Source organism: Crocodylus siamensis, chromosome 2 (assembly GCF_052110815.1).
Source record: "Crocodylus siamensis isolate JL-2025a chromosome 2, ASM5211081v1, whole genome shotgun sequence".
NCBI lineage: Eukaryota > Metazoa > Chordata > Crocodylia > Crocodylidae > Crocodylus > Crocodylus siamensis.
Genome location: NC_143396.1, coordinates 265666158 through 265689819, shown reverse-complemented (window position 1 = coordinate 265689819; position 23662 = coordinate 265666158). Strand labels below are relative to the sequence as shown.

General features: G+C 48.3%; 1 protein-coding gene across 1 annotated transcript in view; it reads right to left on the bottom strand.

Moving 5' to 3' along the window:
- Positions 1 to 14725, bottom strand: part of RIN3 (Ras and Rab interactor 3) — an 80199-nt gene extending 65474 nt beyond the window's left edge. The window contains exon 1 of the mRNA XM_090034654.1: positions 14554 to 14725. Coding sequence (XP_089890780.1) covers positions 14554 to 14725 — 172 coding nt within the window. The remainder of the gene's footprint in view (positions 1 to 14553) is intronic.
- Positions 14726 to 23662: the final 8937 nt, after the last annotated feature.

Sequence of the window (23662 nt, the reverse complement as noted above, 5' to 3'; positions counted from 1 at the left end):
TGTTTTCTTCTCATAATCTAATATAGAAGCTATTTGAACTGGAGCAGATAGCTGCTCTGTGTTTGTAAAAAAGCACAACAGGCAGCAAGTCAAAAGATTTAAAATTAATGCAAATTTTGCCTCCATATATTTGGGATATGTCAGACATGTAGGATTTACAAGCAACAGTAATGAGATTCCCACATGAAGCAATGAACAGTGAAATATTTACCGAAGCGACCCACCATGTGCTAATGGGCATTCCCCAGAGTTTCTAACTCGCTGAGTTGTTTGAAACTATTTCTGCAAGGGAAAGAAGAAAGCCACTAGCAAAGGTGTCTGAAAGCTCACTGCAGATGAGGGTAATGTCAGCAGACTGGAGGGTGGCTAATGAAGCTTCACATTTCAGAAATGACTAGGGGTGATTGTAGGGAAGTACAGTAGTGACCTATATAGAGTGGAAGGATGGGACAGGAAGGCCAATCACAAACCTTTGATGGGTGTAAACAAACACCCAGGAGCCAATACAAGTGTCTAGAGCAATACAGTGGACCATATCTATGCAAAATAGGATGAAATTAAGCAAAGGAGAATTTGCGCTATTATTACATCCTACCCATATGGATCTTAAGCTTTCTCTTCACTGCTTGAAACTGATGTTTTTCTTTACATCAAGAAACCAAGAATATCAAGGTTTCCTCATTGCACAGGCAGGAAACCTGCAGTGCTCTTGTGAGATAATTAGGCAATGTCAGCACTGGAGCTGTCCTAGTAAAGGATTTTCCAAACCAAAATGGAAATTTTTGTCAAGACAAAAAATTGAGGGGAAAAAAAGAATTCAATTTAGTTCAAACCAACATTTCACGTTAGCTCATTTTCTTTGTTTAAATATTTTAATCAACTCCAAGTAGATTTTGAAATCTTGAAATACCTTCAAATAAAAAGCCCAAAATATTTATCTTTGGAAAGATCCTTTAAAAAAATAGCTTCAAAGATTTCAAAAGATCTTCATTTTATTTAGCTTCATTGCACGTGTATAGGCACCCCAGGGGTTGGTTTTCTGTAGCTTGTTGACCTGAATCAATGTTTCCAAGTAAGAGGTTCTGGCCAAATGATGTCACTCAGCTTTTGCCAGTATCCCTCCCTAAAACTGATCTCACTCAATGTACTGCACAGTAGAACTCTGTTTTTTGTCAGATAGCTAATGAGTGTTGTTTACCTTACAGTAAATATACATCATTTTTGTCAGCTCAGATAAGCCCTTGAGCTGTGTTGTGTCTCCAAAGGGAAGGTGCTCAGTATTTTTAAAATTTAAACTGGAAAGGACAAAACCCTAGAGAAAGTACATATAGAGGAAATAAGCCTACCTCAGCATGGGATGGACCACCTGACCTAGCACGTCTTTTGCAGCTCTAACTTCAGCAATTCTCTCCCTTGCTTTAGCACATACAGTGTGTGTAAGTCTGATAAGAGTGATGAGATTATTTCTGAATGGGTGCATGTGTGTTTCAGGGAGTTCTTGGGTCCAGTGTGACCAGACAGGGAGCAACCGGGCAAACATTTCTACAGGGTGTTTATACAATTCTTGTGCAACTTTAAACTTTAATAACTTTGGATGTACACATGCTAGAAGCAAACTGTAAATGGCAATTGAAACCATAATTCATTAAGTTTCAACAAAATACATCTCAAATTTCTAGACTTCAACGTAACTGCCATCTTTCATGATACATTGTTCAATCCAATTTTTCCAACTTTCCAGTCACTGCTGAATGGTTTCATGAATTGCATTTGTGATACTTACCCTATGCATATCTTACACTATGCTAAAAAACTTAATGAATTATGCTTTCAATCACCATTTACAGTTTGCCTCTATCATGTGTATTATCCAAAATTATTAAAGGTTAAATTTGCACAAGGACTTTATAAACACCCTGTATTGTACAAAACAAGGGCTTCATTCAGTGGTCTTCAAATGTCCTAAAGTCAGTCATATCACTTCTGAGGAACCTCTATGCCTCAGCTCATGCATGCCAACATGGAGGCAGGTGACCCAGCCTGGCCCTGGCAGCGCACCACCTCTAGTCTCACTCCACCATTACTCCAGTCTTTTTGTGGAACCCCTGATGACCTATTGCGGACCACAGGGTTTCATGAAATACAGTGAAAACCACTAGCTTAAACTAAATGCTTCTCATACAAAACAGCAGACAGCAACAAGAGATAAACACACCATGGAATCGCAGCATCTATTGGCAGGAGTGCACAACTCATACACATAACACACAGAACATAACAGTTCTGTAACCAGTTTAGATGGAGACAGTCCAAAATGGATTCACAGAAGAATAAGATCAAATCTGACAATTTGCCTCAACTTCCGAGTCTACGTTACCAGTTCAGTGCTGCTGACAGGTATGCAACAACATAGCTACTAGATTAGGATTTCAAGAAAATATTGGTATGGCTCCAGACAGGCAGAAGGATTTATAAACTCAGAAAGTGCAGAGCTATTGAAACAGATTATAAATTAGCTTTGAGACACCGAACAAGAAATGTGTCAGGTAAGGATGTACAAAAGCAGGAGAAAGGAATTGTGGAAGGTTGTGGAAGCTAGTCAAGTATCCCAAACAACTTTTCCAAACCTCACTGCCAATTAAAGTTTCCTTCCCATTAATAAGTTGCTTTGTCACTTGACAGCGTTCTACCAACCTAAATAACTTTGCATCCCCGCCAGAGGCACTCATGAGTCAGCCATATAGACCATAGAGTCCTGGGGCACATGGCATAGGCACCACCGCTTGCTTCATGTCCAGCCATTCGCTACCCCACCCCCCTGCCAGCTACACAACCACTAGTGGCAGCAACTTCTTTGCGTCCGGGGCTCGTGGGACCAAAGCAGGGACAGGGCCCTGCATGGCCTGATTTGCCCTACGCCCCACACCCTGCTTGGGTTGGCTGTGTCAGGAGGTCATGCCCCTGCTCAAAGCAGAACCATCCCCAACTAGATCATCCCAGCCAAACTTCCCTTTTGGCAACTTGAGACCATTGCTCCTTGTTCTGTCATCTACCACCACTGAGAACAATATAGCTCCATCGTCTTTAGAACCACACCAGATAGTTGAAGGCTGCTATTAAATCCTCCTTTGGTGGCTGTGTGTACACAAGATGCTGACTGCACAGTAGCCTGTGACTACTGCGCAGTAGCGTCATGTGTCCGGAAGCGTGACATGATGCTACTGCGCAGTCAGCATCATGAAGAAGCCATTCCTTGGTGCAACTGTGCAGTAATTTCACCTAACCATTTTTGTTGCCCTCTGCGGGACTTTCTCAAATTTGTCTATAAATTGTCTACATGATGAAATATAGGAAACAGTGGTATGAATCATAGCCATGTTTTCACTATTGATGGTATGTTCCTGTTCTTTGTAAGTTTCCATCCAAACCATGAAGACTGTAAACTTCTGCAAGTGTTTGATGCAAGAACTGCAATCTAAATACGTCACACATGCACTATGAACTGCTATTACAATGATGATAAACTGACATGAGAACCAGCTAACTAAAAGTAATAATAAGCAAACTCAGTCTTGAAGGTTTGGAAGCAGCATAAAGCTTTTGAGTAGAACCTGGTGAAACTTGGATACAAAGGCTCTCCCTCACTCCAGCCTTTAAGCTTAATGGCATTGATAAGACACCTGGATCATTTACCTGTACCGTCACCAGTTAAAAATGCAGCCCAAACTGGTAGTCCCCAGAGGGCGCATCTACACATGTGCATTTACAGTGCAGTAACCAAAATTACTACACCGTATGGGCACGCGTCTACATGTGCACATCTGTACTAAACTGTAAATATGGTGAGTTATGCCAACTTGAGCATAAATTTGATACCTGCAGCATGCTGGTATCAAATTTATGCCTAATTAGTTCCTGCTCAGTAATACACGTGTAGATGCATTACCACACTGTGTGTGTGGACTGACTTGGAACTAACTTTAGTCCCAAGTCAGTGCACAGACGGTGTTAATGCTCTCTAACGCCTGCACATGTAAACGCTGGCTTATTCCCACTTACTGCACAGGAATTTACTGCACTGTAAATTTAAGAAGGCATAAATGTACATGTAGACATGCCCAGACAGTAAGAAGCTGATGTGAAATGAGCATTTGTTTTCAGTCCAGTTTTTGCTGGCAGGTGTACACATCTCCAAAACCCCATTATGTCAGCAGATAACCTTGCTGGCAGTCTCCACTGAGGCCCAGAACAAAATTGGTATGGAAAGGCAGTTGTTCCCACTACCTTGGGAGCTGTCTTTCCACATCAGAGCTGAGGCACCTGTGTGAAGAAGCCTCCATATCTACTCCCTGTGCTTATCTGGTTCTGTGGATAACAGGAACTTCAGGCTGTTAGAATGGCTCTGTTAGCAGCCTTCAAATTAGGAAGAGAAGAACCGATACCCCTGTGTACCTTACAGTAGCTATCAAATCTCAGCAACCCATGCATCATCAAAGCTATCAGATAAATGCTTTCCTTTTTGGGGGAAAGGGGGGAGGCTGGGAACCAAACCAGTATCTTTTGAAGTATTAGCACTAAACCCACATTTTTCCTCTCAGTTTCACTTCTCAGCAAGACCAACATAATCTGCAGCATTTTGCAAGATTCCCTTTCATTCAGGCTGACAAACTAGGCAGAACTGCTTCTCAGTGCTGTATTTCACATTGAGAGATTCTTTTGGGTTCCTTTCCCCAAAAGGGAAAGTGTTTGCATGATAAAAGTGATGTCTGAGGCATGGCAGTTTCAACAAAACAGCCATATCATGGACATGTGCTTTTGTAGTGTTGAGTGGCTTGGAAGCTGCATAATGCATCCTGATGGCAGTACAAATCATTAAAGGTCAAGGGCTTGTGGATTAACTGCATCCCCAGACAATTGGCTGATTATAAAAAGGGCAGGACCAGGAGGCCTCAGACTTGGAATGAAAAGTTTTGAATAGAACTGATGCAAAACATATTCAGGGAGAAGACAACTTCCCAGCTCAAATCTTTCCAGTTGTCACACAGATTAATTGCACCACATTTCTGATATTAACCACAGTCTCAGGCTTGTGTCACTTGTTCTTCTTCAAGCAAGAAAAAAACCAAACCAAAACAATATCACTATTCACATCTAGAAATGGTCTCATCTAGATTCATAGATTCAGACTATTAGGGGTGGAAGGAACCTTGCAGATCATCGGGTTCAGCCCCCTGCTCTAGGCAGGAAAACAACTGGGGTTAGGTGACTCCAGCAAGGTGACTGTCTAGTCTCCTCTTGAAAACCTCCAGGGTAGGTGACTGCACCACCTCTGGAGGGAGTTTATTCCACAGTCTGGATGCCCTGACTGTGAAGGAGTTTTTCCTGGTAGTAAGCCTGAAGCAGCCTTCCAGGAGTTTATATCCATTGATCCTGGTCTTCCCCAGGAATGCCCTGGTTGTTCACTGAGCTCCTGATGCACTCCTCTGATAGAGCGGTAAGCTGCTATCAAGTCCCCTCTCAACCTTCTCTTCTTTAGGCTAAAGAGGTCCAGGTCCCTCAGCCTATCCTCGTATGGCTTGCCTTGCAAGTCCTTGCCTCTTTTCTGGACTCTCTCAAGTTTTTCCACCTCCTTATTGAAGTGCAGCATCCCAGAACTGTACACAGTACTCCAACTGTGGTCTCACCAGTGCGGAGTACAGCAGGAGTATCACTTCCTTAGTTTTACACGGTTTATGCATGCCAGAATGTTGTTTGCCCTGCTGACCACTGCCTCACACTGATGGCTCATATTCATACGATGGTCAATCATTACCCTAGGTCCCTTTCAGCCATGGTGAAAGTCAAGCTGTCGCCACCAAGCCTATATGTATGCTGAGGGTTGTTTGCTCCCTGATGGAGCACCTGACACTTGGAAGCATTAAACTTCATCTGGTTCTGGTCTGTCCAACTCGAGCCTGTCCAGGTCCACTGTACAACCTATCATCTGGCGTGACCACACTGCCCCATAACTTGGTGTTGTCTGCAAACTTGGCCAGTGAACTTTTCACTCCCCCATCCAAATCATTGATAAAAGTGTTGAAAAGCACAGACCCCTGAGGGACACTGTTGGCCACTTCACACCAGGACAACAAAGATCCATTCATGAGAACTCTCTGGGTCCTGCTGTGTAGCCAGTTTCCCACCCACTGAACCGTCAAACAGTTGAGCCCACAATCTTCCAGTTTTCCCACAAGGATATCGTGGGATACTATATTTAAAGCCTTTTGGAAGTCTAGGTATATAATGTCTACTATGTCTCCTGTGTCTAGGTGGTGAGAGACCTGGTTGTAGAAGAAGATGAGATCAGTAAGACAAGACCTACCCATGACAATGCCATGCTGGCTGTCATTCAGAATCTTACCTTCTGCGAACGTATTGCACATAGATTCTTTAATGAGCTTTTCCAGGATTTTCCCTGGGATAGAGGTGAGGCTGACTTGCCTATAGTTGCCCAGGTCCTCCCTCTTCCCCTTCTTGAAGATGGGCATGTTGGCCCTCTTGCAGTCATCAGGGATTTCCCCAGTGCACCATGAATTCTGAAAGAGTTTTGCCAGGGGTTCCGCAATGACTTCAGCCAGCTCCTTCAGTACTCCCGGATGAAGACCATCTGGTCCTGCTGACTTATAAATGTCTAGATTTTCTAATTGGTATTGTGCCCAGTCAGCATCCACAGTGGGGAGGCTGTCAGTCCTGGCATCTCCCCTATGAGCCTTATCTCACTTGACATTCCCCATGGTCTGGTGAAATACCAAAGCAAAGTGGGCATTCAGGAGTTCAGTTTTTTCCTGAATGTCAGTTACAACCTGTCCCGAGGTATTAAGCAAGGGTCCCACACTTCCATGTGTTTTCCTTCTACTGCCTACATACCTATAGAAGAACTTCTTATTATTCTTGACTCCTGTAGCTAACCTAAACTTCGTTGCCACCTTGGCTTCCCTGATCATTTCCCTGCAAGTGCTGCCCACTGTTGTATAGTCCTCCTTGAGGATCATCCCTAGCTTCCACTGCATGTACACCTCTTTTTTCTTTTTTAAGAGGACCCCAATGTCCCTATTAAGCCAGGAGGGCTTGCCAGCCCTTCTGCTGACTTTCTTTTTTGCAGGAACAGTTTTCTTTTGTGCTTTGATGATTATATCCTTGAGCAATGACCACTGTTCCTGCACCCCATTTGCCTTCCCTCCCTGTCCCACATCACCTCCCCTACTAACGCTCTGAGCCTGTCAAAGTCGGCACTTTTGAAGTCTAGGACTTCAGTCCTGGTTGATTTGTCAACCTTGTGACAACAAATAGCAAGGCATCTAGAAGGCAACTAACTCCTGGCATCTAACTCCTCTAACTAGGGGCCAGGAACTGAGGGGGGAGCCGGGCATACCTGAGCCCCCACATGCACGTGTGCCTCCTTATTGGATCAGAGGCAGTGGCAGCAGAGGCAGCAGTGGGGGCAGCATCAGCTAAGGTAAGTGGGGGTGGAGGGAACCAGCGCAGCGGAGCTGGATCCGGTGGGGAAGCCCCCCGGGTCCCTTTTTACTTAGCTGGCAGGGAGCCGCGCTCCCAAGCCGCACACACGAACAGAGCATGCCGGCGTTTGCGCAGGTGGACGAGCAGGGAGGGCCAAGAGGGAGACTCCAGCAAGGGTAGGGTGAAGGCACTACACAAAAATATAAATAAATAGCAATTTGTAAAATGGTGTCAATGCGGACTGGGCCCCTGCCCAGGGGGTGCCGCCTACCCGGGGCTTGTCTGAAGCCTCCACCCAGACAGAGCCCATGGGGGAGTTGGCATCCCCCTGTCCCCGGCCTGCAGGAGATGCCCAGGAGGGCCGGGGAGGGGGGGCAGGGAATGGGGGCCCCCAGACCTGTCCTGCAGGCACCCATCTTAGGTCCCTGGAGGTGCAGGTGAGGGAGCTCCAGGAGGAGATTAGCAGGCTGAGGGGAATCAGGGAGAAAGAGAATGAAATTGATGGGTATTTTCTCTCCCTGCAGGGCCATGCATCCAAGGGAGAAGCACCCTGGGAGGTGCCCTCCACAGCAGAGTGGCAGATGGTCCCCTCCAGAGCCAGGGCTGCTCACAGCAGAGCAGTACCAATTCTTCCAGTCCAGCTGGAGAACAGGTACGAGGCCCTGGTGACACTGCAGGAGAAGGAAGGAGAGGAGGCCACTCCACACTCTCCACACTCTGAACAGGCTGAAGGAGCTAAGCAGACCTGGAGGAAGAAACATCGAGTGCTTGTCGTAGGCAACTCCATCCTGAGAGGTACAGAGGGTCCCATCTGTTGCCAGGACCCCTTGACATGTGAGGTCTACTGTCTGCCCAGAGCAAAGATTCAGGATGTGACGAGGATGATCCTGACCATTATCCGGCCCACTGATTATTACCTCATGGTCCTAATCCATGTGGGCACTAATGATCAGGTCAGGAGAAGCGCTGATCACCTGATGACAGACTACCACACTGTGGGGGGCATGCTGAAGGAGATAGGGGCACAGATGGTATCTCTTCGGTCCTACCAGTGAGTGGACATGGAAGATGACACAAAACCTGCAACAGAGAGGTCAACTTGCGGCTTCAGAAATGGTGTCTCAAGGCAGGCTTCAGCTTCTTAGACAATGACGCACACATCAGGATGAAAGACATGCTCGGATGGGATGGACTTCACCTTTCCCCCAAAGGTAAGTGGGTGTTCTCTTCTAGGTTGGCTGATCTCCTCCAGTGGGCTTTAAACTAGGCTCGTCAGGGGAAGGGGAAGATGAGGGCAGAGAAAGCCTTGGATCACTAAACCAAGCATCACCCACAAGAACAGCCCAGCCTAGACCGACGACAAGCAGAACAAATAACCAGGTAAGCAACAGGGGCCCAGGTAGTACTGGGATTAGCAAGGCAGTGCATGCATCTTCAGGAGGACTCAAATGCCTCTGCACTAATGCTCGTAGTATGGGGAACAAGCAGGAGGAACTTACCCTCCTGCTAGCTGACACCAACCCCGACATAGTGGGGCTCACAGAAACGTGGTGGAACCCAGTGCACGACTAGGTGGTGAATATCAAGGGCTATAGGCTGTACAGGAGGGACAGGACAGGGAGGAAAGCGGGGTGTGGTGTTCTACGTCAAGGAGAAATACACATCCTCACGAATAGCACTGGGTCAGAGGAGGGGCACATTGAAGTGCTCTGAGTTAGAAAACAAGGAGGTTGAGAGAAAAAGGACTTAACAGTGGGGGTCTACTACAGACCACCCAACCAAGGGGAAGAACTAGACCGGGAATTCTTAAGCCAGCTCACAGAGGCAGTTAGGTCAAAGGACATGGTCATCATGGGTGACCTGAACTTTCCAGTCATCTGCTGGGAAGAGCAGTCAGCCAGGTCTGACCACTCATGTAGGTTCCTAGCTGAGATACAAGATCAGGAGGTGCACAGCCCCACAGGGGAGATGCCTTGTTGGGTCTGGTCCTGGCCACAGGCAACGACCTGGTGAGGGGTCTGCGGGTGCTCAACCATCTGGGTGACAGCGATCATTGCCTACTGGAATTCACCATCCAGCACAAGGTAGCAAAGGCCTGCAGCAAGGCAGCAGCCCTGGACTTCAGAAGGCTGGATTTCAATGAGGTAAGAAGAATAGTCAGGGAGACACTGAGGTCCCAGAGAGGAGGGGAGTAGGGTGTCCAAGAAGAGTGGTCATTCCTTAAGGAGACGATCCTCCAAGCCCAAAGGGAGGTAATCCCAACACAGATCAAAGGGGGCAAGAGGGCGCAAAAGCCCCCATGGCTCACCAAAAGCATACGGGAATGTCTCCTAGCTAAAAAGGAGGCATACACCCAATGGAAGGGAGGGGCCATCACCAGGGAGAACCATACCTCTGTTGCTCAGGACTGCAGGGGGGCTGTCAGGAAGACCAAGGTGGAGATGGAACTGGGACTAGCTACCCAGATCAAGGACAACTAGAAGTCCTTAGCCTAAGTGACAGCTTCTGAGACTACACAGAACATTTGATTAAATACTACTGCTGTTATTTGTATTTATTGAACTGGCACATCTTAGATCTCTTTTCATCGCAGAATACTCCACAGGAATCACTTCATTCACGTCTGAAATACAGTAGACACCTCTAGGAAGAGGACAACCAGTATTGTTATATAGAAAAAGTGTCACTTGGAGAATCATACTTCAGAAGGCAGTGACTGAAATGGACTGGGGGTCATGCTGGATAAAGAACTGAATACAGTCCCCAATGCATGACTGGGGCAATTAGGGGTAAGGTTGGGTGTGTTGAGTACATGTCTGATAGTGAAATATTGCAGACAGTTCCAGTATCCACAATTTTAAATGGGGTACTGAAAAATTCAAGATGGTGCAGAAAAGATCCACAGAGGGGATGGAGAAAATGCCTCAAGTGGCAGACTTTAAGAGCTCCAGCTGCTTAGCTTATCAAGGAGAAGACTGAAAGATGACCTGATTACAGTCTTACTAACTCCTATTTTACCCACTAGATACTTAAAGTATTGCTTCTGGCAAGGTCCAGATGGAGATGACCAGAATCAAGGAAATACTATTTTCCATCTATGTAGGTGACTAGTTCTCCTATACTTGCCACGGGGAGCAAAGGCTCAGCTTGTACACCCATAGAAGTGAATTCTACTGCATCTCTAACTCTAAGACTCCCTCATTCTTTTCAGTGGGCAACACTTTGATGCCTTCAGAAGTGCATGGTTCTCCATTCACTCCAATGGGAATTTTCACTTCTGCTAAGATGCTTCTAGACTTCAGACCACAGACACCCACCTCCCCCCTGTGTCTAAGAGGTCTTAACCCCACACTTCCTGTGTCCCAGCAGAATGCCCAAATCATGAAGCTACAGAGCAGATTTGATTGTGACCACCTTTTAGCCTTCTCCTCTTGAAATGGGCTCAGTGGGCAACCATCAAGGAAATAGATCATGGGACAAGAAGGAGAATAAGCAAGAGGGAACCTAACTGTGTGACACAGGCAAGAGGGCACAGCCCAGCAGGAAGGGAATTCTGGCTTCCAGTCCCTGTTCCCTAAGATCTTTATTAATTTTACCCAGTTACTTTTAATACAAAATTCAACCAAAAAACTAAGCTATACTTGGAGTCATGGCATTATTCTAAATTGCATTTTAGTAAGAGGGAAACTCCTGGCCCAAAGGAATCACTTTAGTATAAGTAGGAGGAGACCCTGGCCTGCATCTGGAAACTAACAGATCATCCATCCATAGTGTGTCCACTCCACCCTCCTGTGTGAGCTGAATGTGTGATAACAGGTGTCACAGGAGAAGTGTGATTTAAGGAGAAATGGGAGAAAGTCAGGCAATGTCCTGGAAGGGCTAGTGACAGAGGGCTGGAGATTGCTGAGTACTGTGCACCCGTGGATCTTCTTTATCTGAAAAGAAAGTCAGAGACCGTGGTAGGTTTGCTCCTGCCAAATCATCAAGCTTCCTTTTCTTCTCTGCAGACACAGGAACGTAAGCCTCCCATTAGGAATTCTGAATTATGCCTTCCAAGAGGCTGCTTTTGCAGGAAGCAGGACTGTACTAAGGACAGTCATTCAAAGATGGCTTTCCAAATCATGCAGTCTGGACATCGAGGCCAGCCTGAGGTGGATGGAGTTTCAAGCAGATGGAGCACTACCTGAAGAAGCTGCTCTGTCCCCAAAGTTGTTTTATGCAGTTTCCTAATGATTCTGTGAAACATAATGCACAAACAATAGTGGAAGCAAGGTCTACCCCCAGTGTTAGTGCAGCCACCACCTTCCTGAGACAGCATCAAACTGTCTCTTGTTTTTTTCCTTTCTGTCTGTCCCTTTATGTTATTTCAAATGTAATGTACCAAGGGAAGTGAATGATGGATTCTCCATCTCTTGATGCCTCCAAAACAAGTTTACTTGCCTTTCCAGAAGTTAGAGTCTAGCCAAGCAGGAGATAATGAGCTTGGTACAAGAGCAAATGAGTGAAACCTTCTTTGGCAATCCCTCGCAGGTGAGGATGCATGTCTTCCATGGCTATCTTATCTGTGGATCCAAAGATAGCTGATGATGCCAGTCCAGGATCAACCGACTCTGCTGCAACTTGGGCATGGGTTTCTGTGTGAGGTGGGTGGCTCCAGATTCTTGTTTTGTTCTGCAACATGCATTTCTGCTGCTCCCACTTTTCTGTCCCCTGCTGGCATCATAAGGTTTCAAAGTATTTAGATCCTTGCAGTAGACTCTTCCTCCAGTTGGGGTGGTTCTGTGTGATAGTTTCTCACAAGTTGGTGTCAAAGTTGCATTTTTTCAAGTTGGCCTTGAGGACATCCTTGAAGCGCTTTCTCAACTTCCTCTTGAGTGTACACTTTGGCTGAACTAGGAGAATACAACTTGCTTTGGGAGTCTGGAGTTGGACATCCAGGTGACATGGCTAGCCCAGTGAAGCTGATGTCAGATGATCATCTCCTCAGTGCTCATGGTGGTTGCTTGTGAGAGCATGCTAATGTTGGTGAATTTATCTTCCCTCTGGATTTGAAGTATCTTCTGCAGGCAGTATTGGTGGTACTTATCCAGCAACTTAAGGTGCCTCCTGAACATTGTCCACATCTCAGCACTGTACACTAAGAGGAATGACAACTTCTGATGTCTCAATCTTTGAATACTCATTTCCTCCGGCATCTGAAGGCTGCATTTGCACATTCGAGGTGATAGAATCATAGAACCATAAGGGACCTGTAAGATCATTAAGTCCAGTCCCTTGCCATGAGCAGGAAGTTATTGGGCTCAGACAAGCTCAGCAAGGTGCTTGTCCAGCCTTATCTTGAACACCTCTAAGGAGGGTGACTACACCACCTCTGCTGGGAGTGTGTTCCAGACTCTGGTGACCCGCACAAATAAAAAGTTCTTTCTTATGTCTAGCCGAAATTTACTCTCTGTTAGCTTATTCCTATTGGTCCTCATCCTCCCTTGAGGTGCCATCCTGAAGAGTTGCTCTCCTAGATCTTGGTGCTCACCCCTGACATACTTGTAGGTGGCTATCAAGTCACTGTTCAGCCTTCTCTTACTCAGACTGAACAGGCTCAGTTCCCAGAGTCTCTCCCCATAGGGCCTATCCTCCAGACCTTTAACCATATGGGTGGCCTTTCTTTGCAGCCTCTTGAGCTTATCCACATCCTTCTTGAAGTACAGAGCCCAGAACTGGATACAGGAGGGTTGGTCCTTTGTCCCCTTTGCCTGATGTTCAGTACCAGAAGACTTTTCTCAGCATGAGGGGCTTCGGCTGCCCAAGGGCCCAGCAGGCACAGGGTATGCCATGCCAAGCATGGGGCAAATGGGAGGCAACTCAGGAGTGAGCGTGCCTGCTGACAGCCCTTTTGCATGCCCTTCTGCATGAACTCCTGCACTAACTCCTGCACCAGGCCTGGAGTATGCCTGTTCGTGTGCTCTGTTTGTGCAGCTCCGGTCATGTGGCTCCCTGGGGGCTTGCCTAAATAGGATCTGGGGAGGAGGGGGGTGTGACCCTCCTCAGCTCCCCTCAGCTGCCATCTCTAGCTAGTGCCTACCTACTGTGGGCCTCACTTACCTCCTGGCTGGGGTTCAGGTTGGGGTCCTCCGAAGGGGTCTGCTAGGGGTCTTTGCTCTCAGGTGTGTGATGGGCTTGCACCCATGCATTTCCCCCAAGAACTGGCCCAAGTGAAGAAAAACTTCCATTGGGACCTTTTGTTGGATTTCTTTGTCAATGTCAGCCTTGTGTGAGAGATGGCTTCCAAGGTATGGAAAATACACAAGATTTTCCAAAGTCTCACCATGAATCTGAATGACTGGAGCTGCAGGCTGCTCATTGTTGATGGAGGACTGTAGTCTTCTGAATGTTAAGCATCAGTCTTATTTTCTTGTATGCCTTGGTAAAGATGATGATTCCCTGAAGGTCTGCTTCTGAATAAACACTGAGTACAGCATCATCAGTGTATTGGAGCTTGATGATTGAGGTTGGGTTGGTCTTGGTTTTGGCACAGAGTTGGTTGAGATTAAACAGTTTACCATCCATTCAATAGATTAGTTCCACTCTGACTGGAAGTTTGTTGGTGGTCAGATATAGCACTGTAGTAAAGAATATTGAGAAGAGTGTTGGAGCAATGACACAGCCTTGCTTAATTCCCATCTTATCCTCAAAGGGATCTGTGATAGATCCGTTACTGACAGCCCCTGCTTGCATACCATCACAGAGCAGGCAAAGAATTGTGAAGAATTTCTGTGGGCATCTGTACTTCAGAAGGACCTCTGCAGCGCTTCTCAGTTGACAATTGAAGGCTTTTGTGAGGTCAAGGAAGGCCATGCAGAGAGGGTTATGTTGTTCCCAGCATTTTTTATGCAGCTGGTGAGCTGTGAAGAATGTCAGTTGATGCCCTAAACCCACACTGAGATTCCAGGAGGAGCTCTTCAGCAAGTGGAAGGAGACAGTTTAGGAGGGTTCTTGCAATGATCTTTCCTGTGGTGAACAGCAAGATGATCCCCAGTTAATTTCCACAGTTGGACTTGCCTCCTTTCTTTAAGACTGTCACAATTATGGCATCCTTGAGGTCATCTGAGACTTCCTCATCATTCCTGATCCTTAAGATGAGGGCATGGAGCCATGATATGAGCTCCTCTCCTCCTTGCTTTAAGATTTCAGCAGGGATTACATCATCTCCAGATGGCTTGTCATTCTTCATTTGCTTGATGGCTTTCTTCACCTCATCAAAGGTTGGAGGGATTCCAAGATTGTCTCTGACTGGGTGTTGAGGGATGGAGTTGAGAACACTCCATCTTGTCAACAACAGAGTCTTGATTGAGAAGGTCTTCAAAATGTTCCTGCCAAAAGGCACTGATGGCTGCCCTTTCCTTGATCAGGTCTCCTCCATCCTTAGGTCTCAAGGCAGTTTGTCTCTGAGTGCTCCAGCTGTAGACAGCTTTGGTGGCATTGAGAAAACCATGCATATTGTGGATGGCAGCAAGATGTTGAATCTCCTTTGCCTTCTCTTCCCACCATCTGTTCTTCATATTGCAGATCCTCCTTTGGACCCCTGCCTTGGCTTGTTGGAGATTCAGTTTCTTTTGCTTGGAGCTGATGTCATTCTGCCAAGCACAAAAAGCCTTGTGCTTGTGGTCAATCAACTCTTGGATTTCCCAGTCATTATCATCAAACAAGTTTTGATGTTTCCTGGTAGAGAATCTAAGTGTTTCTTCACAGGTGTTGATGACTGTGGACTTGAAAGTCCCTCAAGTGCTGCCAATATTCTCCCATTAATGTTGATTGGAATTTGCCAGTTTTTCATTGTGGCACTGGTGGAAGAGGTCTCACTTGATTGGGTCTTTGAGTCTTTCAACATTGATTATCTGTCAGCATTGCTTATCCAGCAGCTGTTACTTGGGAGAGAGTTTGAGTGACATAACTGAGCGGATGAGTCACTACCTAACCAAACCGAAACTAATGCAGTCAGTACAAGAGCAAGTGAATGAAACACACTGGCTGTGATGCATAGGTAGTCAGGCTATATGAGCTGAAAGTTGCTTCTAAAGCTGTGCAAAATTTCAGCAGCCATTTCATTTCAGAAGTGTTTTGGCCCGTTTCAGTGCCCAAAACACCAAATCCAAAATGAAACAGAAGGCTCTGAAACATATCTGAAACTAGAAGAAATAATCCGAAACATTTCAGATATTTCAGAATGTTTCAGAGCCAGGCTTGGAGGGAAACAGAAACTCAGAACAGGGAGGGGAAGAGAGAGGGGGATATTAACATCTGTAGCTGGCCAGTGTCTGTGACCCTGAGGTCCCTTCCAATCCCAGTGCTCTTGGGGAGGGATGGAGAAACAGCATATAAGGCTCTGTGTGAAGCCTTTCTCTGTCTTTTGTGAGCTGTCTGTCTGGAATCAACAGTGTGTGAAAGGTACTGGCTGGCTGCATTGAATGGCTTCCTAGTCAGTTTCTTGCTAAACTATCTTTTTGAAAAGGATTGGATACACCTTTCCAATATATCACAGATAGAAGACATAGTAAGCAGATAGAAGAAGATATAGTAAAGACATAGAAGATACAGTAAAATAAGCAGGTAGAAGATATAGTAAACACATAGAAAAAATATACTTTACACAAACACATATTAAACAGAAAGAAGAAGATATATTGCGTGCGCACACACACATATTTTAAACACATACGAGATGCATTACACACACACACATTTTCCAGCAGACATTATGAAGTGTGCTGGAAAGGCAGGTGCCAGGTCTTCTCGTAGGGGAGCGAGAGGAGGCAGAGGGAGAGCTATAAGTTCCACCTCCCCCACAAACTTAGATGCACCCTCTTCCCTAGCAGGCATGAGGCTTCTACTGTTAGTGGCAGCAAAGAAGTGGGAGCAGTGTCTGCACCTGCCCCACTTCCACTAACACCAGCAATAATAATAATCCCCCACACTACAAGCATGACAAGCACCAGCATGACAGTCTCCTGCACTCCCATTTCAGTTCCCCATGTCAGCCTCCCAGCACCAGAGGAGGATCTGGACCTGGAACCAGGGGAGATCAGTGCCATAGCCAAGGAAATTCTGGGGAAAGAGGGGGAATCTGAGTTTGTGCTCCATACCCCTCAAAATTTCCCATCGAGCCAGGTCTCCTTCCCCGGAAGGCACTGTGGAGGAGGTTGTGGGGGCAGGTGGTTCAGCTTCTCCTGTCATTGTGCCTCTGCCTTCTGAGGAGGAGGATAAGGCAGAATCCGCACCCACACCCCAGAAGCAAGGCGGTAGTGTAGTGTGGGAGCATTTTGCGGTGGCAGATGATCCCAAGTATGCTATCTGCTTGCACTGTTGATGCAAGACCAGCCAGGGCAAGGGCAAGAAACACTTCAGCACCATGGGGATGCTGATGTATATTAGAAGGCACCACACCCTTGCCCTTGTTCCTTCTCAGTCTGGCACCAGTGGAAGCGTGCCCAAAGGGAAGTTCCCATCTTGGTCCAAAGCCCCTGACCCCCAGAAGCAGAGGCAGGCCATCCTGGACCAGCAGGGAAAGATAGAAACAAAGGGAGACACATTCCCAAGGTAAATGATCAAGGTCACCCAATGCTTGCTCTGGATGGCCAGCCCTTCTCCCTCCTTAGTTAAGCATCCAAGGTTCAGGCAGCTCATAGCGCTCATGGCCCCATCATACCATGTGCCTGCACGCACCACCTTCAGCAGGATGGCCATGCTCTCCCTGTATGAGGCATGCAGGGAGTACTTGAGGGAGGAGCTGTGCAAGGCAGGTCTGCAGGTGGCCTTACATTTAACCTCAGACATTTGGAGCAGCCAGGATGGAGATAATGCTTACCTCTCCCTTGCAGGGCACTGGTGCGATCAGTCAGGCTGTTGGTGGGCTCTCCTTCAAGTGGAGATGATGGATGAGTCCCACATGGCAACAGAGATAATGGGGGACATGAACCACATGGTGCATGGGTGGCTCATTGGGCAGGACAAGCTCACCTGTGGGTTCATGGTCACGAACAATGAGGCCAATATGGTCAAGGCAGTGCGTGATGCCAACGAAGTGGCACACAAGTTCCACCTTATAGACAGGAATGCCTTGGAGGGGGACAGGGCTGCTGGTGATAGTGTTATCACAACCAGCCAACTCATTTGAAAATGCAGGAAGGATGCAGGCTACTTCTACCAGATCATCAAGGGGGGCAACATGCTGTGGGATAAACAGGCAGAGCTGAGCATTCCACAGCACAAAATAATCCGGGATGTGGAGACTCCATATACCTGATGCTCAAAAGCCTGGTCAAGCAGCAGAAGCCCAGCCATGAGATGGCCTTGCTCAGGGAGATTGGGATCAGTCACCCCCTTAACAAAACAGAGTGGAATACCATCTCCCAGATCTTGGTGGTCCTCAAGCCATTCCTCGAGGCCACTGAAAGCCTCAGCATTGGTGATGCCCTCCTTAGCCAGGTGATCCCCACAGTGAAGGAGCTTCAGAACAAAATGGAGTAGTTCCAGGGGATTGATGTTTCTGGCTGGGGCAAGCCACTGTCACCAGAGGTGCATGCACTGGTGAAGCAGCAGAAGGAGGGCATCAAGAAATGACTGGATCCATTGCAGTCCAGTGCGGTCCATGTGCTGGCGGCCATGTATGACCTGAGGGTGAAGGGGAGTGTGTGTGCAAGCAAAACCCTAGATCACTGGACAGAGGTGCTGGTGAACAGGGTCAGGGAGGCAGAAGGGGGACTCGGAAGAGGGGGAACCACTGTTCCATGCCAGCACTCCATCCACCAGCCAGTCTCCTCCACCACAGGTGCTACCAATGTGGGCCAAGGGCACGACTTCCATGTTGGGGTTCAGAGGCACCAGACCCCAGCACTGGGTAGGTAGCACTGAGGTCTTGGTGGCTACTTATCTCACCGATAACATGGAGCAGCTGCTCTATGACCCCTTGGCCTACCGGGCAAGCCACAGCCAGATGTAACTGGATCTGGCCACAGTGGCCCAGAAACACCTATCCTGTCCACCGACCAGTGTTCTGAGCGAGAGCGTGCTCAGCATTGTGGGGATGTTGTGACACCTCCTGGGATCCTGGTTTGGTGGAGCAGCTGGTGTTTCTGAAGGTGAACCTCCCACTGCTGAGGTTCCCCAAGCTCCATGTGCAGATGGAGTGAGTGCCACCCTCCTCATTCCATCCTCACCTATATCCTTTTTAAAAAAAATTTTAAACCATTTAATGCCTCACTCTCAGAGTTGCAGTCAGCACTCACTGTGTCACCAGCCAACAGGGGAAGAACATCTCCCTGCTGAGCTCTCATGCCAGGACAAACTTGGAGATATGGACTGGGGCTATAGTTAAGGAGGAGGCCCCAGGTCCTAGGCATGACTTAAAACTGTACCCTGACAGGGTCAGGAGGCCTGGTGGGACTGCTGGTGGTGCAGCAGCCCCCAAGAAATGCCAGGACCGCAAACCTCCCTGGTGAAAGGCAGGTAGGAGGTACCTTATAACCTCCAGCCACCACGCACATGCACAGTCCTGGCTGGGGAAAGCCCAGACCCCTAAGATCTCTGAAAGGCCTGAGGCTTGCTGGTTGCAGTGGAGTTGTGAGGCTCCAGGTGAGCTTAACTGCCTGGGATGCCATCTCTGAGGCATGGGCCACAGTGTTAGGGGAGGTATGGAGCTGCAGAATGGATGTCACTCCTAGACATCAGGGGCCTAAATGGGCAGCCTCCCGCCTGGGAAAAATCTGAATTGGTTTTCACTCAAGGTGTGGCAGGAGAAAGAGGGGCAGGTGATTGGTCCAGAAACAGGTAGGTGGCCTGAGATCTCACTTGCACTGAGGAGGCCCTCTGTTCTTCCTGGATGGAATGAATAGTGAAAAAGGTAAAGGCTGGCATGCACTGCAGGCAAGAAAGCCAGTCAGTAAAAATGTAAATTGAGGTGTCAAGGGATGAGAAACAGGCTGGGAGGCAGGGGGGAACGGGGATGTAGCAGGTAAAAGTGGAGAGGTACCTGGGAAGTCAGATGTCAGGCAGGTTATAGTGTATCGTAAATCCAATGTCTATATGGAGTCCATGTGTTTCTGTGTCTAGGAGGTTGATGTGAAGTGAAGTTCATAGGCTTGTCTGTGAAAAGTGGTTTGTAAATTCCCTTTGAGGATAAGGCCTGAGAAATTGGAAACAGAGTGCCTTTCTTGTGAGAAATGTGCCCCCGCAGGTAGTCAGGTATTCTTGTCTGTAATAGATTTCTGGTGTGCATCCATTCTGGTGTGCAGTTGTTGCTTGGTATCTCCTATGTATTTTCCATCAGGGCATTTGGTACACTGAATGAGATATATAACATTCATGGAGGTGCAGCTGTAAGATCCAAGAGTGGTGATGGTTCTGTTGTGGGGTGTAGTAATTGTGGGGGTACTGGAGATATGTTGGCAGCTTTTGCATTTCTTGTCATGGCATGGTCTGGATCCATTCGGTGCATTTTGGGCAGTAGGAAGTTGGCTTCTGGTGATAAGGTTAGTGAGGTTTGGTGCTTGTTTGAATTTACAAACCACTTTTCACAGACAAGCCTATGAACTTCACTTCATCAAGCTCCTGGATACAAAAACTCATGGACTCAATATAGACATTGGATTTATGAGACACTATAACCTGGCCGACATCTGACCCCCCAAGTACCTCTCCACTTTTACATGCTACATACCCATTCCCTCCTCCCACAGCCTGTCCCTCACCCCCTGACACCTCAATTTATATTTTCATTGACTGGCTTTCTTGCCTGAATTGCATGCCAGCCTCTGGCTTCTTCATTATTCATTCCATCCAGGAAGAGCACACATATACCAACTAGATGCTTCCTCAGCCTGACAAAGGATTTTCAAACCCAAAAACTTGCTAAGATATATTTCTCTAACTATTCAATTGGTCTAATAAAAGATATCAGAGGTACCTTCAACTGGTCTGTGCTGGGGCCAGGACCCAAAGCAAGGTCAAAGGGCCAAGGGCCCACTGCAAGGAATGCCCAGACCAAGAGGCTCAGGATGCTGACTGGCCTGAAGGTGGGGCCAGGGTCTAAGGGGAAGCCAAAGGTCCCAGAGGGGGGACCACAGCTGGAGGAGGTGTAGGATACAATGTGCGAGGTTGGTTCCAATGTGCAATGTTCCAGGTTGGTGAACCTCCTTCGGCGGGCTTTAAACTAGGCTCGTCGGGGGAGGGGGAAGATGAGGGCGGAGGAGACGATGAACTACCAGGCCCAGCAACAGCCAGCGAGCCCAGACCAATGGTCAAAAGGGAGAAACAGGTAAGCGATGGGGGACGGGGCATTGCTGAGACTAGGGGGTCAGTGGGCACAACCGTTGGAGGCCTCAAATGCCTCTACACGAATGCTCGAAGTATGGGGAAGAAGCAGGAGGAACTCGCCCTCCTCCTAGCTGTCACCAGCCCTGACATAGTAGGGATCACAGAAACGTGGTGGGACTCATCGCATGACTGGGCGGTGAGTGTCAAGGGCTATAGGCTATACAGGAAGGACAGGATAGGAAGGAAAGGTGGAGGAGTAGCACTCTACATCAAGGAGGAATATACTTCCTCGTTAATTAGCAAGGGGGTAGAGGGGGGGCACTCTGAGGTGCTCTGGGTTAGAGTAAAAGGCAGTCCAGGGGAGAGAGACTTAACGGTGGGAGTCTACTATAGACCTCCCAACCAGGGAGAAGAGCTCGACCAGGAATTCTTAGGTCAGCTTACAGAGGCAGTGAGGGCTAAGGATGTGGTCATCATGGGGGACCTGAACTTCCCAGACATCTGCTGGGAGGAGCAGTCAGCCAAGTCTGATCGCTCACGTCGGTTCTTAGCCAGAGTGCAGGACCTCCATCTAACCCAGGAGGTGCACAGTCCCACCAGGGGAGACGCCTTGTTGGACCTGGTGCTGGCCACAGGTGATGACCTGGTGAGGGGGCTGCGGGTGATGGGCCACCTGGGAGACAGTGATCATCGCTTGCTGGAATTCACCATCCAGCGTAAGGTGGCAAAGGGCTGCAGCAAGGCAACAGCCCTAGACTTTAGGAGGGCTGACTTCAACAAGCTAAGGAGGATCGTTGGGGAAGCGCTGAGGACCCAGAGGGGAAGGGAATCAGATGTCGAAGGTGAGTGGTTGCTCCTTAAGGAGACGATCCTCCATGCCCAAAGGGAGGTAATCCCAACAAGGGTCAAAGGGAGCAGGAGGGCACATAAACCCCCATGGCTCACTAAGAGCATCCGGGAATGTCTCCTTGCTAAAAGGGAGGCATATACCCAATGAAGAGATGGGGTCATCGCCAAGAAGGACTATGTTATAGTCGCCCGAGGATGTAGGGGGGCAGTCAGGAGGGCCAAGGCAGAGTTGGAGATAGGACTAGCTTCCCGGATTAAGGACAATAAGAAGTCCTTCTTCAAATACATAGGGGGTAAAAAGAGGGTCCCGGGTAATGTGGGGCCCCTGCAGGACACGATGGGCAACTTAGTCATCACGCCAGATGACAAAGCTAACATATTTAACGATTTCTTTGCCTCTGTCTTCCTAAGTAGGGACCAGTTCAGCCACCTCCCTGCTGGGCCCCCCTCGGGCCCCGGGAGAGACACGCCTGGGCCAAGGGTTAGCGAGGAGTTAGTTAGGGTACTTCTGGAGAGGCTGGACGTGTTCAAGTCCGCTGGTCCGGACGATCTTCACCCTAGGGTTCTACAGGAACTGGCTGAGGTCATTGCGGGACCCCTGGCACGGCTCTATGAGCACTCGTGGTGCTCTGGCGAGGTGCCGGAGGACTGGAAGAGGGCCAATGTGGTCCCTATCTTCAAAAAGGGAAAAAAAGAGGACCCGGGAAATTACAGGCCAGTTAGTCTGACCTCAATCCCGGGTAAGCTCTTTGAAAAAATTATCCTGGCACACATCCAGGAGGGCCTTGCGGGGGAATGCATGCTCAGGAGCAACCAACATGGGTTCATCAGTGGCAGGTCTTGTCAGACCAACCTGGTGGCCTTTTACGATCAGGTCACCAAATCATTAGACGCAGGGGTTGCTGTGGATGTAGTCTTTTTGGACTTCCGGAAGGCTTTCGACACTGTCTCTCACCCTGTCCTCATCAAAAAGCTGGGAGACTGTGGTGTCGATGCCCACACGGTCAAATGGGTCGCCAACTGGTTGGAGGGCCGCACCCAGAGGGTGGTAGTGGATGGGTTCTTCTCGACCTGGAAGGACGTGGGCAGTGGGGTTCCGCAGGGCTCGGTCCTCGGGCCTGCATTGTTCAACATCTTCATCAGTGACTTGGATGAGGGGGTAGAAAGCACCCTGTTCAAGTTTGCTGATGACACTAAGATGTGGGGGGATGTGGGTGCACTAGAAGGGTGCAATAGGCTACAAACTGACCTTGACAGGTTGCAACGGTGGGCGGATGAGAATAGGATGGGGTTTAACACTGATAAGTGCAAGGTGTTGCACATGGGGAGGAAGAACCGGCACCACACTTACAGGTTGGGGAACTCCCCTCTTGCCAGCACGGAGACGGAAAAGGATCTTGGAGTCGTCATTGACTCCACGATGAACATGGGCCGGCAGTGTGGGGAGGCAGTCAAGAAGGCCAACCGTACCCTGTCATGCATCCACAGATGCATCTCGAGCAGGTCCAGGGAGGTGATCCTCCCCCTCTATGCGGCACTGGTCAGGCCGCAGCTGGAGTACTGCGTCCAGTTCTGGGCGCCACACTTCAAGAGGGACGTGGACAATATGGAAAGAGTTCAGAGGAGGGCCACTCGTATGATCAGGGGTCAGCAGGGCAGGCCTTATGAGGATAGGCTACGGGACCTGAACCTGTTTAGCCTCCACAAGAGAAGGTTAAGGGGGGACCTTGTGGCCTGCTACAAACTGGTCAGGGGGGATCAGCATGTATTGGGGGAGTCCCTGTTCCCCCGTGCGCTGCCAGGAGTGACCAGGAATAACGGTCACGAACTGGCGGAGGGTAAGTTTAGATTAGATATTAGGAGGCGCTACTTCACAGTCAGGGCGGCTAGGGCCTGGAACCAGCTTCCAGGGGAAGTGGTGCAGGCTCCTAGCCTGGGGATTTTTAAAAGGAAGTTAGATGAGCACCTTGCCGGGGTCATCTGACCCCGGTGCTCTTTCCTGCTAAGGCAG